General features: G+C 36.5%; 1 protein-coding gene across 3 annotated transcripts in view; it reads left to right on the top strand.

Moving 5' to 3' along the window:
* The window catches only part of ARHGAP15 (Rho GTPase activating protein 15), a 622,754-nt gene that overhangs the window by 356,676 nt on the left and 247,602 nt on the right, over positions 1 to 18,476 (top strand). For all 3 annotated transcript variants that reach the window (XM_027131893.1, XM_027131900.1, XM_027131911.1), the window contains one exon: positions 11,082 to 11,204. In XM_027131893.1, the coding sequence (XP_026987694.1) occupies positions 11,082 to 11,204 (123 nt within the window). The remainder of the gene's footprint in view (positions 1 to 11,081; positions 11,205 to 18,476) is intronic.

The following is an 18,476-nucleotide window of genomic DNA, read 5'->3' as shown; positions in this document are numbered from 1 at the left end:
CTTTCCCCAGGCATTTGCATACAGTAAACTCTGAGCTTTGTAGAGGGTGAAAACTAAGACTGAAGGTTCTTTAGGCCCTGGAATGCTCCTCGTACACTGCAGGAAGCATGAGATATGATCAGTCAGTACTTGGGGAAGGTATGCTTTTAGATTTTGTTTAATAATATTTTCAAATAAAAAAATAAATCTGGAATTCTTCCCACTCATGAGGGTATTATGAGAACTGTTCTTTGTTATGTAAGAGTGTTGTTTCAGTAAGAAATGTGCCCTCTTGGGAAGAAAGGCACAATGCAAATTCAAATTAGTAATGAAACTGTACAATGTGTAGCATATGGCCAAAGTTGGCCTGAGTCACTCATGGGAGAAAACATTCTAAGACTTGGGAAAAGTCACATCCCTGGTGTGTGTGTGTGTGTGTGTGTGTGTGTAGAGCTGTGTATGTTTGTGGACAGGGGAGCAATGACCCAACATAAACTCTTTCCCACAACTGAAACATACACACAATACTTAAAATAGTTTCATTCAGGGGTAGAAACCGTGAGAGTCACAGGATCATTAAACAATAGCAAAGCTCTGTTAGTCCATGATCTTTCCATATTCAAGAGGATTCTAAAATAAAAACAAGACTCTGCAAGAGATTGACATTTTCCAAAGGGATAGCAACTTACAGTACAAGAGCGTTTGGATTGCTAAGTGCCTTCCCTTCTCTCTTTGCTGCAGTTTGCTGCTTTGTTCATTGTGAAACCTTTTTGCTGGATGTGTTACATGCGATGAGCTTTGGTGTTAAAATAAACAGAGAGGAAGGCTGCAATAATGTATTTCAGTTAGGAAGAAGCACTTGAAAGAAATTGGTTTTGCTATACACATGATGTGAGCCAATCAATAGTGGTTTAGTCTGACAAGCACTGTCAATATCCATTGTCACAGTTCAGAAAGTCTTTAATGGATAGTTCTTCAAAACCCAATGATTTCAACGCATGTTCAAAGTCTTGAAATACACTCTACCTGGCAGAAATTAATCACAGATAAACTCTTGGGGTTGTATACAAGTTTTTTTTTTTTAACTGAGAGCCAAACAGCCGTCAATTAAAATGTGTATGTATTAATATATATTACTCTTATAAATTAATATAAACTTAATGTATGCAACAGCTAAAGGCATAATCTAATAATACCAGATACATAATAAATGACCAAGTAAATGCTGATAAAATGAGAGGCATTGGGATGGAAGGTGAAGAGTGCACTTTTCATACCACCTGATCTGTTTACTTACTGATTATTACAACCATGATTGTGATACGGGGTAACTCTCATAACCTCACAGTTCATAACAATTGTTAGTTTTTATTGAATGCTTACTATACCCTAGATATTGTGCTGGTGTTTTGCATATATCAGGGTATTTACCTGCTATAACAATCCTTGGTAGGGATATTGTCAGTGCCATTTAACAGATGAGAAAATAGAGGCAAAAAGAACTTATACTGCTTAAATAAGATCTTACCACTGTTAAGTATCAGAGTTGAAATTCAAAATCCAAAACTGGTAGTATTCAAAAGAGAGAAAAAATGCATGAGAGAGAACGGAACACACATTTTTGAAAAGGAACAGCATTAGCTGTTAGAAGGAGGCCACATATTAGTGGTTCTTATCTGCCTTCCCCTTAAATGCTGACCCTGAACTTACTCCTATGAAGCAACTAGGAATAATACAAGCAGACTCTGTGGTTGGATATAGAGAAGAATGAGATTCCTGGTTGGGCTGAGAGAAGAACTAAGGAGTCTGTAGACATGAATGTATGTGCTTTGAATGTATTGTGAATGTATTGTGGGCTAAGGGTGCATCATCTGTTTTTGAAAAAAGATTGTATGATGACAGGAATCAAGAACAAGGACTAAGAAATTGAGAGAACCGGCTAGGTCACTAGGCATTTTGGCTTAAAAGGAAGCCCCAATAGCTCTATTTCTATATTCATTCTTGTCTTGCTACATTCAGCCACCTGGAGCATGGTGAGAGATCCTTGTATTCACCTTCTGCCCAGTAGCTGAAGAGCTCAATTTGTGTTTATGATGGTTATGGCTCTGTGCAGCCCAGAAGCCATCTTCAGCTGTTCTGACTGACAATCCAGAGAGTATTCAGCTGTCAACACTGTGGCTGTCCTGTGATTCACTGATCTCGCCTAAAGCAACTCATTTTCCCTTTTAGGTCTACAGTGACACACAGCACCTAGAGTAATTTTGTCAGCAGTTCACCTGAAGCAGATGATTTAAGACCTTAGGTCGGAAGCAGTTGACCACAGTGGGAGGCTACTGCCATCTCTCCACGTCCTTAGAACTTTGACAGCATTGCCAAACAGATAGAGAGGCAGGCAGTGGGGCAGGATAGGCATGCCCAGGGGCTCCAAATCAAACAGCCCTGCATTTGATTTCTGGCTCGGCCACTATTGGCTACTTGGCTTAAGCTCTCTGAACCTCAGATTCCTAATCTGCAGAGTAGACAGCAATAAGAGAACCTACCACATTGAATCATCATGAGATATGACGTTCTTAGTACAGTTCCTTGTCACACTGGTAGTACTCTACAAACATTAGTCATTATTAATAATACATGTGATTTTAAGATGATCAGATTGACTAGTCAAAATGGAAATTGAGACTGCTTTAAAAGACTCAATACTATATAGATTATTATATGTAATTTTGTAGATGATTATATATATAAAATTATAATATTTAGATTGTGAGAAAAGTTAAATATATATATTTATTTAACTTTTCTCACAATCTAAATAAACAATTTATCCCACCACTTCCTCTTAAATATTGATTTTTTTGACTATATATTTTCCTGTCCTGTTTCAAATTTTATGTTTGCAAAATTAAGGATACACTGTAAAATATTCTTGATCACACATAGGGCCAAGAGTTTAGAGATTAAAGAAAAAGCTTCAGAGTTGTTATATATTTCTCCCCCCATGCCTGCTGAGAATACAGTATCTGTACACACATTTTCACAAAGGTACAAATACATACACGTGCACAAAATACATAGTGATAGCTCTATTTATGTCTGTATGGAGAGAAGATTTTAATACCACCCACCCAATGCAAATACTGCTAAGCATGAGTCAGTATGTAAAGTAAGCATGGAAATTGGCTGGTGCTCTAAAATATGAATATTATTTCTTTCTCCAACTTGACTTTTTTTTTCCATAGAAATCTAAGTGTTAATTTCCTAGAATTTTGTCATGCTTCTACCTCTATGGGGGGAATTGCCATGCCTACAATCCTATTGTTTTGTTTTTTCTTTATTTTGTTCTCTGTTTGTGGACTGATGTTCACATTCATCTGTAAGGCTCTTCTCATTTGATTTGGCCATGGCCTGTTTTCTATCACTAGGAGAGAACCCATCCCTGTATTTAATATGCAGCCTTTCCTCATGGAAAACATGTTTCTACTTCATGGTGCCCTTTGTCTGGATTGATGCCGTATGTTATTTTTTTCTTTCTTTCTTTTTTTTCCTTAGTAATTTTACTTTCAAAATCAGTTACTGCGTTAGCTCAGTAACCCCTTACTCTATTAGCAAATTTATCAAAGTTTTGAAATAGCTCTCAAGTGACAAAGTTTCACCAACACTACATTAAGTTGTAAGAAGCCAAGATAAAATATCTAGTCAATAGAAGATGTCTTGATGATCGGAATCTTTACATCTTATACTGTATCTGTATCTGATTCTGTTTCAGGAAGAAATATCATCATATGTCTCTACATACACCATAGGTTTTTACTATTTAGGTGTATTCTCTTTTTTTCTTCTTTCCTTTTTTTGTGAATATGTAGTATTTCCATAACCTTTGATGCCAAAATCTTTTGCAACTCTGGCTTATAGAAAGAAACCAGATAGACTAACAATTGAAAGAAAATTATATTTGTGATGAAATTACTCAATATTTGCAGTACAGTTTTGAAGTTGTCATCATCATCATCATAACCATCCTGAAAGTTATTCTTTAAGTAACTCAGTGCTATGCTAAACACTGTAAAAAGAGTTTAAATATAATACCCTGACTCACATTATAGAAATGCATTATCAACACAGACACATCAAAGATACATCATGAGCAAAATTAAAATATTAGGTCAATACATGAAAAGACACTAAAGAATTTATACATTACTGGAAAAAGCAGTTAATGGCATTTCCATATGGCTGAGTTACAGGGGCCATGACAGTAAACTGCCAGCTCTTTATTGACACTGAAAATGTAAAAATGTGAGTAGATTTGTCCATTTAAACTAGATGATTTAGCCTAAAAGTAAACATATTTCATTGCATGAATTCTCACTCCTCTTTAAATGAGTAGATAGCATAACTATGAATCATTGGCAAGAGAACGTTTTCATACCCTTCTGTTTCCAACTGATTATTTATTTTATATTTCTACAATGTCTAAGTGGGAATTAAGTGGTTAAAATAAAGCACTGCTGTTAAAACGCCCTGCATTCCCTCTTCCAATTATTTCCAGACTTAATCATGATTTGTGTTTCAAGTAAGTCACTTAAAGTTTCAATAACTTAGCTCCTCAGGGGATTGAAATTATGACTTCTGTTTACACTGAGCATGTGAAAAAAAAAGAGAGATTAAATGACCAACAGTACATTTCAGTACATTAAGTCCAGACTTACCCTTTCTGCCCACTCTGACATGGAGTTATGTGCAAAGTTTTTGAGCTCTAAAACCACACTCTGGAGAGAGCAAAGCAGTATTTATTACAGCCTAATGAATGAGCGCAAGCAGATATGCCCTGTAAAGGAATCAGGCAGGAGACTGGCAAGAAATTTAATAAACTTTATTTCTCTACTTTGGGTAAGGTGCTCTTGTTTTAGTAATTTAGAAAGTGGTACAACAGGGTAATTCCAAATACAAGAAGGTCATATTGGAAAATATGAAAGGAGACAATCAGCACTTTGTTATGTAATCCGTGTGATGGTTTGAGAAGTGTTTTCGAATCTCTGGGGATGAAGAGCCTGATATAACCCTATTTTGTCATTTCTTTCTGGATTTCCCTCTCCAAACACTGCAGTGCGGTAAGATGAGTGCACTAAGCAACTGCCACCAGTGTTGCTCTGAACATCCTACCAGACTCTGTGTTGGGAGCTCTTAGCTGCTAATACAACTATCTATCTACACCTGATGTTGATCCCTATGTAAAACCCCATCAAAAAAGTGACAACAAGTAGGCTAGAAATTTGTTTGTAATAGCATTTCTGAAGGGTAATGACTCTGCTTTCCTTTAGCAACATTTCTGAAATGTTAGCTCTCCCAGCATTTCCAAATTTAAAAAAAATAATAATATTAACAACATGTAATTGTAACATGGGAATACCGCGAGAACAGCAGTTTGGCAGGAAAAGGGGATATTTCAAAATAAGGTCCATAGCAAGAAAAATTCTGGCAGATGCACAGTTCTGGATCATATTATCCAAACCGTTGGATTCTGGAAGATTTGAAGGTTTTTCTTTTGTGGTTCCCATCCCTTAATAGAATGGTAGTGGATATTCATCATCTAAATTGTGTTGCTTCCTCCTCCCATTACTAAAGTTGGGAAATAAATATACAAAGGGCATCCTTTACAATAAGCATTCCTACCTCTAGAGGTGGTTTTAACACCATAATGGCTGTGTCAGGTATAAAACTTGTGTTGGGCTAATGCCTTATTCTCATATGTAATGATATTTATTGAAGATCATCTTGAAAAGCCCAGGATCCTAACTCTTGTCTGGTGTGAGCAGCTTTAACACCAATTAAATCTCTCCACTGGTTAAGAATGGTGCTTAAAGCTAATGCCTTTGGCCTATGAGTGTGGAGACTTAAACTGCATATTGTTATTCAAAATTCTTACGCTTTGAAAAATAGTCTATTTGTTTGGGCTTGAAAGAAAAGATCACCCATCAGTGGAAAAAAAAAAGAGAAAGCATAAAGGAAATAAAAGTAAATTCTAGAATACCTGGAAAGCTAATCCAATTCAAGTTAACTTTTCGTGGAGGTGAAAATATGTAGAATTAGGAGTGATTCCTCTGTAAATCAGATTAAATGCTTTGGAATTTAAACCGCTATCTCTTCAGTCTCTTTTCATTTTTGAATAAAAAGTTTAAATGGGAACGGAAAAAAACTGCTCATTGGCTTAACATAAATCTTTAAATTGCAGTAAGCTTCACTCTCAAAAAGTAGTTGAATCTCTGAGGAAAGAGAAAAGGCTGAATTCTATTTTTCATAAATGATGGATTATTGTACCACACTGTGTATTTTCCAGTAAGTGTCCTTTTATTTGCACTGTGTGATTACAAGTTTCTAAAAGTATGTGTGGGGTCACTTGGGTGCTGTGGGAAAGTGGAAGGAACACTGTTCTGTTAAAATCAGTAGTGAAATCAGAAGCAAACTATGTCCTGATTACCATAGGCATGTGTTTAAATTTTGCTTTCCTTAATTGGTTATGTTGTATTTACTTAAAATGAACAATTTGGCAAGTTTTTCTCCCTTGACAACAGAAAAGCGTAAACTGTTTTATAAGTTTGGCTGTTAAAATCAGATTTGTAAACCACAATATTCAAAGAGTTTTATTGCTGTTTACAGGGGTCCAGTGATGGACTTTGCTTTATAACCATGTGCTTTTTACATTTTTAGTTTGTATTTACAGCGCTTTCAAGTTATTTGGTTAATAAAAATTATGCCATATATTATAGTCATCTATTGACTTTAACTTCTGCGGATCTCTTCTTAGAACAAAGTGAGCAGAATGAATGATGGCAAAGGCCTGGCAATTTGACTTGTCATCTGAGGACGATTATTTATGGCATCAGGAAATGGAAGTTGACACTCTAGTCTGTCTCCAGGAAAGTCATCATTAGAGGCAACTTCGGATAGTTTGGCTATGTTAAAAACTGTGTAATCATATTCAAGACTCTGCTAGTTTCTCAGAATGTATGAGAAAGAAACAAGCTAAAACATTTTAAAATACACTTTCATTTTTCTTGAAAAACCAGTGTACCTTACATACATTTCTCACATGTGGAGGCAGAAGTTGGTATTGAAAACAATATATATATATACACTATATAATTACTTCCATAATCTCACATTTATACCACATGTATGTATTTTAATTTAAAAAGTACTTTTTAATCATATCATATTTACTAGTCCCTAACTGGCCAAAAAAATACCTCTTTTGGCCCTTAATTTCTTGACATTCTATCATGGAAAATGACAAGGTTTTGAGGTGAGACTAGACATAGAAAATGGTAACCTGTGAAAATTTAGATTGATTATTCCATATCATTTCAAAGGCAGACAGACTTGAGACCAGAATTACTGAGGTAGATTCTTCCTGAAGGATAAGTGTTCCTTTAGCTCCCAGTACTAGAACCCAGAGCCACGGGGCTTTGATACAGCTATCAATTGGAGCAGATTATGTATGACTGGACCCAGATGAAAGTTGATAGGATAGCATATAAGCACAGTATATTAAGACACTCAGAATGACTCATCCAATCATACAGTTTTGAATCAGTTAATGCCTGACATTCATGGTCCTGTAAAAGCAACTATGGCTTGCATGGGTTTTCAAGGCACTTGCTATTTCTCCAAAATGACCTGAGGTCTGTTCCTCCTCTAAGAACCCTTAGTCTCTTATACTTCAAACTCCTTATCATGATGTATTATTACTACATAGACCGTATGCATTTCTATCCACAACAGTTAAATCCAGCACTGCCATGTATTCAGTAGGTGGTCAATGTGTGTGTGTGTGTCTGTGTGTCTGTGTGTCTGTGTGCGTGTATCACCTAGCAGCACTGTCCAAAAATATCTGAGCTATGTGTGTAATTTAAAATCTTCTCATAGCCACATTTTTTAAAGTAACAAGTTTTAATAATATATTAATTTTAACAATATATTTTTTAACAAAAATATCCAAAACATTATTATTTCAACCTACGACACAAGCTGCATTTCAAGTACTCAATAGCCCTGAGTGACTAGTGGCTACCATATTGGACAACACAGGTCTAAAGCAGTGCTCCTCAAACCATTTTATGTTCAAATGCACAAAAAAAATGATAATATCTGCATAGCCCACTGGAACAAATAAATAAGACTGCTCATAGCCAACAACAATTTCCCAGGGGCTCAGGTTGCCTTGGTCCTGCTCAATTACACAGAGTGCTGAGGGCATCCGTAAATCTCACTCTACATAACCATCCTGTCAGGTATAATAGTTGGGACGCTCTGGTCTACAGCAGTGCTTCCCAACCTTTTCAAGTGATAGACCCATTGACCACACTCACATGAGAGTGGTTGTACTTTTATAAACAGCTCATTTAATTAACAGATAGCAGATAGATAGACAATAGATAGATGATAGATCAGATATGTATGTTTTACATATATATTTTTATATACATGCTACTTATAGAGAGAGATATTATTAAAATAATAGGGTTTTTTTTTTTTTGCTTTTCACTGTTGCTTTACATTTTGTCAGCGTGGGAGTAGCCCTTCCACCACCAATAAACAAGAACTGAAGCAGGTCCTATAACTTGTCCCTTCAGTTTAAGGGAATGATTCTCAGCAGGGAGCACTTTTCCCCCCTCTCACCCCAGAAGACAGTTAGCAATGTCTGGAGACATTTTTGATTGTCACACCTGAGGAGAGTGTGCTACTGACATATTGTGGGTAGAGGCCAGGGAGGCTTCTCAACATCCTTATCCTGTACAGAGCAACTCCCTGCAAAAAAGAATTTTTGGGCCTAGAATATCAATAGTACTAAGATTGAGAACCTTACTTTGAGGTAATAGAAGATATTATGGTCTTATAAGTAGCAAGTACTGTCTCAACTCAGTATTTAATAGTGTATAACCCCATGTGATAATCAAAATTTTGAACTTAATTTAAAATTAAAACTCCACTCTACACTTAGCTAGGAGGGGGGCAGGATGTCTTCCTCTTCTTTTCCTTAGCCTAACACTTCACTCCAACTCCCCATTTTGCTAACGCAAGTTTATAACTACTTTGTAGTCAAAGCTAGAGGAAGGAGGTTGCAAAAATGTCCTTATTTGACCAGTTATAAGAAAGCTTCTCACACTCTAGGCCTGGCAGAATTTTTAAAGGATACACTCTCCCTTAGGCACTTTTGCGGGTTCCTTGGAGACCCCACTGGGAAAATTTGACTTCAGATCCTCTAATTCAGGCAATTTATTTTCTTCCAGCTGCAGCTCCCTCCTAAGTCTCTCTCTTTTCTCTTCTGAGTTCCTCAGGAGAGGATAGAATGACTCAAGTGAAGCTCCCCTACAGCTGTAACTTAGTAAAGTGTTTTGCACCCAATAGCTACTTAAAAAATTTTAGTTGATTAAAACCATTCTACTTGAAATGACTACGTGAGCTCCTGATATTTCTGTTTTCCTTCCCCTTCCATTCTTTCACCAATACTCCAATACATTAGAATACCAGATAAAAATCCTATGAGACTGGTCCCATATCCAAACTGGACCTTGGACAAGTTACTTAGCTTGACTCTCTGACTTAGCTTCTTCATCTCTAAAATGGATGAATTAGTTTATATACTTCAAAAGGTCATTTGAGATTTGATTCAACAAATATTGACTAAACACTTACTAATTCTAAACAGTGTTTGAGGTATTAGGGACACATTAGTGAACAACATTTGTAAAAGTAGATGAAAATCCCTGCCTACATGTAGCTTACATTGCAGTAGAATTAGGTTAAATCATATTAGGTGCTTAGGAGAATATCAAGCATAAATTACGGTGTCAGTACATTTTAGTCATATTATTATTAACCCAACTGAATGATTGGCTTATTCTAAAATATGATTTGAGAGGAAAAGAACCTTTATGTTCCTCCTTAAGTGCCCCAAATCCTCACATGACGTCAGTAATTAGATTAAGACAGTGAAGGGCCCACTTACGATCTGTATCTCAGGTCATACAGATAATAAATTCCTATCATTTCAGGAATTATTAATGATAAGAATCATTGTTAACAAGTTAGTTAATAAAGTCATTAATAATAAGATAACTTGAATGTATTTAGACTCCATGCTTAATGAAGGTACAGACCTTAAGTGTTACGTTCATCATTGAATTCACAGCGTTTAGCATGGGATGTGATAATCAGTAGACATTCAGCAAATATTTGCTTAGGAAATGAATTTGATGCACACCTAACTTTGAAGATAACAGTGAGGCTAGGAAACTGAGGATGGGGGACTGATGAAGACATGGCAAAAGTTTGAGGCAATATGTGTTACAGAATTTCACCTAGAGGTAATTTCACACACATAAGAAGAGTAAGAAATATCTGCTTTCTGAAAAAGAAATCACTTTGGGTTAACTTGATAAAGAAAATTGATGAAATTATTTGGGCAAGCAGGATCTTTGAAAATGCCTACATTTCCTACAGGCAGTATATAATCACAATTAATTGAAATTAACCAGAGCTTTTTTTTTTTTTTTTTTGCGGTATGCGGGCCTCTCACTGCTGTGGCCTCTCCCATTGCGGAGCACAGGCTCCGGACGCGCAGGCTCAGCGGCCATGGCTCACGGGCTCAGCCGCTCCGCGGCATGTGGGATCTTCCCAGACTAGGGCACGAACCCGTGTCCCCTGCATTGGCAGGCGGACTCTCAACCACTGCACCACCAGGGAAGCCCAACCAGAGCTTTTTTATCTCTAAGTTAGATTAACTTTTCTACAATTTTGTGTATGGATACAGTTAGGTGGAATTATACAGATAAAGATTATTGTGGTAAATATGAGGAAATGAATGTGAGATAAATTGTGAAAATATGGAGCTAACCACATTCTCATTACACATGCATGTTGCAACAGAGCTAACATTTTCATATGGACAAATTTTTACTCCTATGCCCTGTCTAAACAGAAGGGCCTGAGCTATTAATTCAGGTAGTTGTCCCATAAGTACTGTTTTCTATTCATATTTGCATAAAGTAATAATCATAAAGGAAAAATTTACTGAAAGCCTCTTTTTTTTAAATCTCCAGTGTTCAGACTGCATCATAGTGCTTCTGATACAAGCGACAAAAACCGAGTTAAGAGCAGATTAAAGAAGTTTATTACCCGAAGACCTTCCCTGAAAACTCTGCAAGAAAAAGGACTTATTAAAGGTATAGAACATTTTATACTTTTACTGTAACAGTGATAAATAAATGCGCCTCTGTGTCCATAGTTATTCAGCTCTAAAGGAGTATTAAGATATTTTAGTCTTTTTAGGTTGCTTATTAAATGTTCTGCTCTATAACAGAGGAAAAAATAGTTGTCCAGAAAACTAATCCTGAGAAAATAAAGGTTGTATCAGAGGATCATTGAAAAAAAACACCTAGTGTTGCCCTCAGAGGATCTGGGCTCTGGACCAGCAGCCGAGAAGAAATATCCTAGTAGCCCATCAGAATGATCCCATGTCCCCACATGCCTGGACAATCCTAGTTATACCTGTCGTCCCAGAATACTTAGTAACAGCAGCCCTTTTCATTCTCAGATGAATCTTGATTTGTCCTGTAAGTTGTCTGATCATGTAGTCATAGTCTGAAGTAAGTGCGAGGAAGAAAGTGCTAGGAGGAAAGTCCAAGATAAACTAGTGTCATGAAAACTTACAGATTTGAGAGCTGGAGAACCTAGAACTCAATCTAAACTGAAATAAGCAGGTACTTTTGCAAATATATCTAAAGTATATAAAATATCCTAGACCAGCCCAGCCACCAGAATAAAAAAACACTCTGGCAAGAGACTGTAATTGGAATTCAGACCTTGGTTCTACCACTCACTAATATGGACATTGAGCAAGTTATGATCTCTGAGCCTCAGATACCTCTTCTGTTAAATGGGTATACTTATACCCACCACCGAGAGGACCACTAAAACAAATAAATGAGATAATCCATTTAAAGGATTTAACAGAGTTTCTGGAACATAATTATTCAAGAAATGTCCTCTGCTATTATTAATGCCATTATTATTCATTACTGTCGTTATGACCGGTAGTGTACCAGATAGATGAAAGGATGGATGGACAGATAAAACCAGTGATGTAGATTTCTATCACTGGAAATCATCACTTAGATCACACAGGCAAGTATATTATTTTCCTAAGAAGAAAACATGCATCAAGTCCATTATTCTCTCTGGTTTTCAAATTTTCTAACTGATGCATATATTTTGAAAGTTAAATACAAGAAAGAATTTGAAAAGAATTTGGGCTAAAACAAAGTCCTAAAATAAACTTTGAGAACAAAGTTGAAAGACTGATCCTTATAGAAATCAAAAAGTGATTTAATATGCAATTATTTCTCAGGAACAGGACAAAGCAGATAATATTTTCAGCACTACTTAGAATGAGAATGATTTCAATAGTTTAGACTGTTTGACCTATCAATTTCAGTCCATTTTAAAAGAGGTGAACGTATCACAAAAATCATCTAGCATTCTGAACCAATTGTGAAAGGTGAACTTTTATGCAGCATGAACACACCTATCACTAATAGAATGGAAAATTCTTAGAATGTAAGCATTTGCAAGTCGAACTAGAACGTGCTTTAAATCAGTCTTAGCTCAGACTTTTACTGTCTGAAGTGTCTTTTTCAGTGGACAGCATTTGGTCCTCTACAGATCCAACTTCATATAGTAATACAGTAGTACCTTCAATTCTGCCTTCGAATTTATCCCCTAGATTAAAAGTTTCTTAGAAAGGATTCAGTAGCATGTTACCTGCCATCCTGACAAAATACAAAACCAGATAAGTAGCCCAAACAATCCCAATCTGACATAAAGTCCAAATTTTTCATGACTGTGGCAAAATAAAAGGGGTTTTAATTCAGTGGCACAGTCTGGCCCCAGTCAAAATGCTAAAGAATTAATAACCATAGTGCTCTAGAATTGGTCTCAGAAAGCGGCAGAGAAACCGGATGCCTGATGCAGTTTTCATACTGATGTAATGGAACCACCGAACACACTCCAATGATACATTTCCTATCTTAGAGCTCCATTACATTTTCACCATAGCTGACCAATGAGTCAGTATTCATTAGTAGGGCTATGGAAAATCTATGTGAAATTCCAATTTGATAAGCTTCCATTGTTGTCTTCAGTGGAATTTTCTTCCAAATACAGTTCAAGTTATGCAAATATAGTCACTTCTTGGGCTTGTTTCAGTTTTAACTGTGAATTTTTTGTAAGGCTTCTTCTGAGACTTTTTTTTTTAACCGAGTAGAAAGGATTAAACCAATTTTTAAAAAACGCAGGCCTAGTCAAATTTAGTACTTTAAGTCCATTTTCTTAGCATATCTAAGGCAAAGACTTAGAAAAAACCAATGAAATCAGTGTTTCTGATTGGTTATGAAAACTCACATAACATAAATTAATGATTAACAGTTAAATATTTAATTTCTCCAAGTAAAATGACTTAACTCTTTCAAGAGAAGAATTATTTAGAAAGAGGGATAATGCCTTTAAATTTATTCTGCAGTGCATTTGACCAAAGAATATATATCAAATTCTTTAAACTGTCTAATTTTCCACATGTGGAATAAAGGCCTCCATTACCAAGGTTTGGGAAAGTTTGGTAGTTTGCGTCTTACAAGTGTGCTTCCTGATACCTGGGGGGTGGGGGTGGGGCTTGACAAGGCCACAGACACTTTTCAAAGTGTTTACTCTTTTATGTAGTGTTCCCAACAGACTGAGAGGCCTGAGTTTTGAATTCAGCCAGCCTTTATTGAGCCCTCACTGTGGCGCAGGAAAGGCTGTGTTTTATGGACTTTAAATGCCCAGCAGAACTATATTCACAAAGTACTTTATGTGAAAAGAAAACTGTCCCAGTATTACACAGTCTAAGCTCAGTCACAAAGCCTTTCTTCAAAACCTGTTTTTAGGACTCACGGAGACCTAGCCAATATGTGATTTCTTTGGCCAGGTTTTAGGTCTGGAAACAGTCTCTTGATGGGGCTGCATTTTCTGATTTCTTTAATATGACTAATGAGAAGGGTACATTGTGATGCCAAAAAGGGGCCATCAGATAATTCTGAATGATCACCCAGTGGAAGGAAATCGTAATAGCTCAGGTGGGCGTTGCAATCATTGTGCCATTGCAGGGGTAGCTTCTGAAAAGCTTTCAATTTCTCCAAGTGCTTTCACATTTGCCAAGGGAATGGCAAGAGCTTTTTAAAAGTATGAGTTTATTACATTGAGCCTCTCATAGAAAACAAAACTCCAATCAGTATAATATGTAAATTATAGGGAAGAGGGTACATTTTAGGGTGGTAGGTGTGCTTATACATGTCCTCTACTTGCTTTTGGAACTGAGATTATAGCTCTTTAGCGTCAACCAAACTACCTTATGTAATCTTTCAAATGGCAGCATTGACATCCAAGAACAGAAAACACTTGGCAGTGCAATTTTTAGAAAAGATAACAATTGGTTGGTTTTTTAGGAGCAACTAGTGTTTCCTTATATCAAAATGATAGAGTTAGAAAGTACTGTATATTTAGAAAGTGGTTTCTTTCATCTTTGTATGGACAAAACCATACTGGATGATATTAGCAGAAATTGAGAGTAATGCTGCACTACTTGTATTTTTTACTCAGTATATTGTAGAGGAAACAACCAGTCTGAGGATGAAATAGTATGCCTCCAGGATTTATGATGAAAAGCAGTGTTTTCCTGCCTTACCCCAGTTTTCCTTCTTGCAGGGCACCGTTTGGAATGGTTTCTGTTTGCAGCTCTTCTGGTGGCTGCCTCCCTATCTTATGTTATTGTTATTTGGGGTATAGATTTTTGTCAATATCTTGCTTATCTGTAATGTTTTAATATCTTTATTTATAAAGCTTAGACATTACCTCAGATTTATTTTACAATGAATCTGACATAATTAAACTAGACTTCATCTACCTGGCCCTCTCTTCCCCAAATACTCAAATATAGCCGGTCTTGCTGTTACTGTTGGCTTCCTCTGAAACATTCAACATACTTGAACCTCTATTTATTGTTCTATTAACCATAGAAAATTGAGACTTAATGCATCCATTGGCAAGATGAGAAGCATAGTGTCCTTTGCCCTTTCATCTCCTCTGCCTTTGCTATTGAGTCTTCTATGTTTTGAAATTTTATATTATTTCACTGGTTTCTGTAATTATGACTTATTTATAGGTTGACTCTAAAAGCAGAAAACCAAAAAAACAGGTTTCGTATGATTGTGATTAGGTAAGGCTGCTTACTGCAGCACCAAGTACTAGACTTCCTTCCCTTTTCTTACAATATCATGACCCTGTGACTCTCAAAGAGAAATGCACCTTGATCCTGGTGAAAAAGATTCTCCTTTCTTTTACATTTGAAGGTTATATTAGTAAGTTTATGTTGTTTCACAACCACAATCAAGTCTTCTATTTCCCACCCCCCCCACCCCGCCCCCCGCATATTTTGAATCTAAATGTGAAAAAAACAGTCAGTTATTCATGAGCATTTACTTCATATTTATCATGTAAATATTATGGAATTTTTCCCCAGGTAATTTGCCAGATTGGATTAACTTATCCATGGGTCCAATGCTATGCCGTATTGGCCACACATATTATAATGTTCTTATTTTTAAAGCTTATGCTTCATCATTTGCTTATAATCATGCTATTGTTTAGTTTGATATATTTTTGGATTGTGAATTTCTTGTACAGATGTTTTTTTTTCCCCCCAGAGTTTTATTTTTTATTGCTTTCTGAGCCTTTACATCCTCAAAGGCTTTAATCCTCTCAATTAAACATTCTATATACTTTAGTCTGTGACTCCCTGGTTTTTACCCCAGGATGTTTTCTAAAGTCCTTCCACCATCCTACTTCATTTGTATTGGTTGCTTTCCAGACTTCACATTTATCACCCTGTGATTTCCTTTCACTGATCTTCTGAGTTGTATTCACTGTCTTCTGAATCACATGCATTTTCTTTCTTGCTTTAATTTCTTCTATTTCTATGTAACTCCAGTGACTCATTTAGGAAACACGAAAACTTGACTGCCTAAAAATATCTTCAGGATGCAGGCACACTTAATCAATAGTTTAGTTGGGCATAAAATCCCATTGCCTCTAGAATACAGAGTTGCAGCTTCCATTCTTACTCTTGTTACTTTGAATTTTTTTTCTTTCAGAATCATTGAGGGTTTTTTTTTGTTTTTTGGGTTTTGTTTGTCTTTGAGATTCTGTAATCGAGATAATGTATATTGGTAGAATTTTTAAAATTTATTCTGCTTGGCACTCAACTTGAGGAACAGTGACTCTTTGGCTCTGGAATTTTTTCTCTTTATTATTATGTTAATAAGTTTCTCCCATCAGTTTTTTCTGTTTCCTCTTTTGTGATCTTTATGATGTGAGTGTTAGATCATCAGGATTGATTTTTCTCATGTTCTGGAAGAATTCTCAGTTTGATCCCCCCTTTTTTTTTAAATTTTCATTTATTTATTTATGGCTGTGTTGGGTCTTCATTGCTGCACGCAGGCTTTCTCTAGTTGCGGTGAATGAGGACTCCTCTTTGTTGCAGCGCGCAGCCTTCTCATTGCGGTGGCTTCTCCTGTTGCGGAGCACGGGCTCTAGGTGCGTGGGCTTCAGTAGTTGTGGCACATGGGCTCAGTAGTTGTGGCTCACGGGCTCTAGAGCACAGGCTCAGTAGTTGTGGCACACAGGCTTTGTTGCTCCGTGGCATGTGGGACCTTCCCGGACCAGGGCTTGAACCTGTGTCCCCTGCATTGGCAGGAGGATTCTTAACCTTTGTGCCACCAGGGAAGCGCCCCCCTCCACCTTTATATTAATTTATTTTTACTTAAGCAATTATATTTTCAATTTTCTAGATGTCTTTCTTATTCTCTGTTCTTTCTTGTATACCTCACTCTCTCACATGCTGTGAGGGCAAAAATTTTGTTTGACCATGCTACTCCCATTCCCAATAGTGAGGATGGCACTTAGCACTCAATAAACATTAATTAATTGAATAAGTGAGAAAACAGAAAATAGATTATACATATATATATATATATATATATAGTGTGTGTGTGTGTGTGTGTGGTACGCGGGGCTCTCACTGTTGTGGCCTCTCCCATTGCACAGCACAGGCTCCGAACGCGCAGGCTCAGCAGCCATGGCTCACGGGCCCAGCCGCTCCGCAGCATGTGGGATCTTCCCGGACCGGGACACGAACCCACGTCCCCTGCATCAGCAGGTGGACTCTCAACCACTGCGCCACCAGGGAAGCCCAATAGATTATATTTTTTTCTAACTTACCTAAGGATATAAATTAAAATTTGTTTTGTACTTTTAGGTTTTTTTATTTTAAAATTTTCTCTACTTTGAATCATCAATTTCATCTGGTTCCTTTCGTTCATATATTTTTCTCATTCTATTTCCATCACATTAGTGACTTGACTCAAATATCTGGTGGGCCGTGGTTGTCCATTCTTATTACAGAATGAGGCTCCAACAAGATAAGCTGGAACTCTGCATACATGGGTAGAGGTAGCTTGTCAATGATATGTTTTTGCTGGACTATAGGGACTACCACATCTGTCTCAAATATCAAATATTTCCATTGGATACAGTATGTCTTATATACTCTGGATAAACTGAATCAGTCTTTATAGAATTTTTTGTGGTGATAGAAAATTTTCAACTCTATTTTACAATTAAGAAAACTGAATTTATTTGAAAGTAGAGCAGCTTTAGAATGTGACTAATCTAAGCTTAAAGGTAGATCCTGTCATTTACCAGCTATATAATTTAATATTTGGTTATCGACTTCTTGATATACAAAATTTACATCATAAAACTTAAATGATATATGTAAAGAATCTCACACAGTGCCCATTAACCATTAGATAACCATTATCTTAACCATTCAGCAACTCCCTCCCTCCCTTCCTTCCTTCTGTCTTTGCTTCCTTGTTTTCATCTTTCTTTCTTTCCTTTCTTTCCTGCTTCTTTCTTTTCTTAATTATGTTTATGGAGGAAATCATGGCCAAGATGACCCTAGGAAACCATTCTCCCAAGTATTCTTTTAGTGTATGAGAAATCAATCCAAACAAGTGTCAAGGAAAGGCAGCAGTAACTCATTTACTTTAAGGAAAGTATAAAGATCATTCGCAGTTGGCTCATGTTTATCTTTTTTGGTAATTTTTATCATGGTGCTCTTTATACACAAATGGGCATGAGCTCATTTTCTTTTCCTATCTACACCCATTTACATGGTGTCATCTAATTGCTAGAATGTTTAATAATTACCCACACAACTAATTATTTAAGGTTTTTGTCATATGAGAAAATAATGTCTTTTAAATCACAGTACTTTTGTAAAAGATGTCAATTATATTGAGAAGTAAAGAAAGCTTTGCTATCCAAGTTTCAGATACAAGTTG

The sequence above is a fragment of the Aethalodelphis obliquidens genome, unplaced genomic scaffold (assembly GCF_003676395.1).
Source record: "Aethalodelphis obliquidens isolate GAN/ISIS:26980383/991018 unplaced genomic scaffold, ASM367639v1 scaffold2, whole genome shotgun sequence".
Lineage (NCBI taxonomy): Eukaryota > Metazoa > Chordata > Mammalia > Artiodactyla > Delphinidae > Aethalodelphis > Aethalodelphis obliquidens.
The sequence above is the reverse complement of the archived record's forward strand: the minus strand, read 5'-3'. Positions and strand labels throughout refer to the sequence as shown.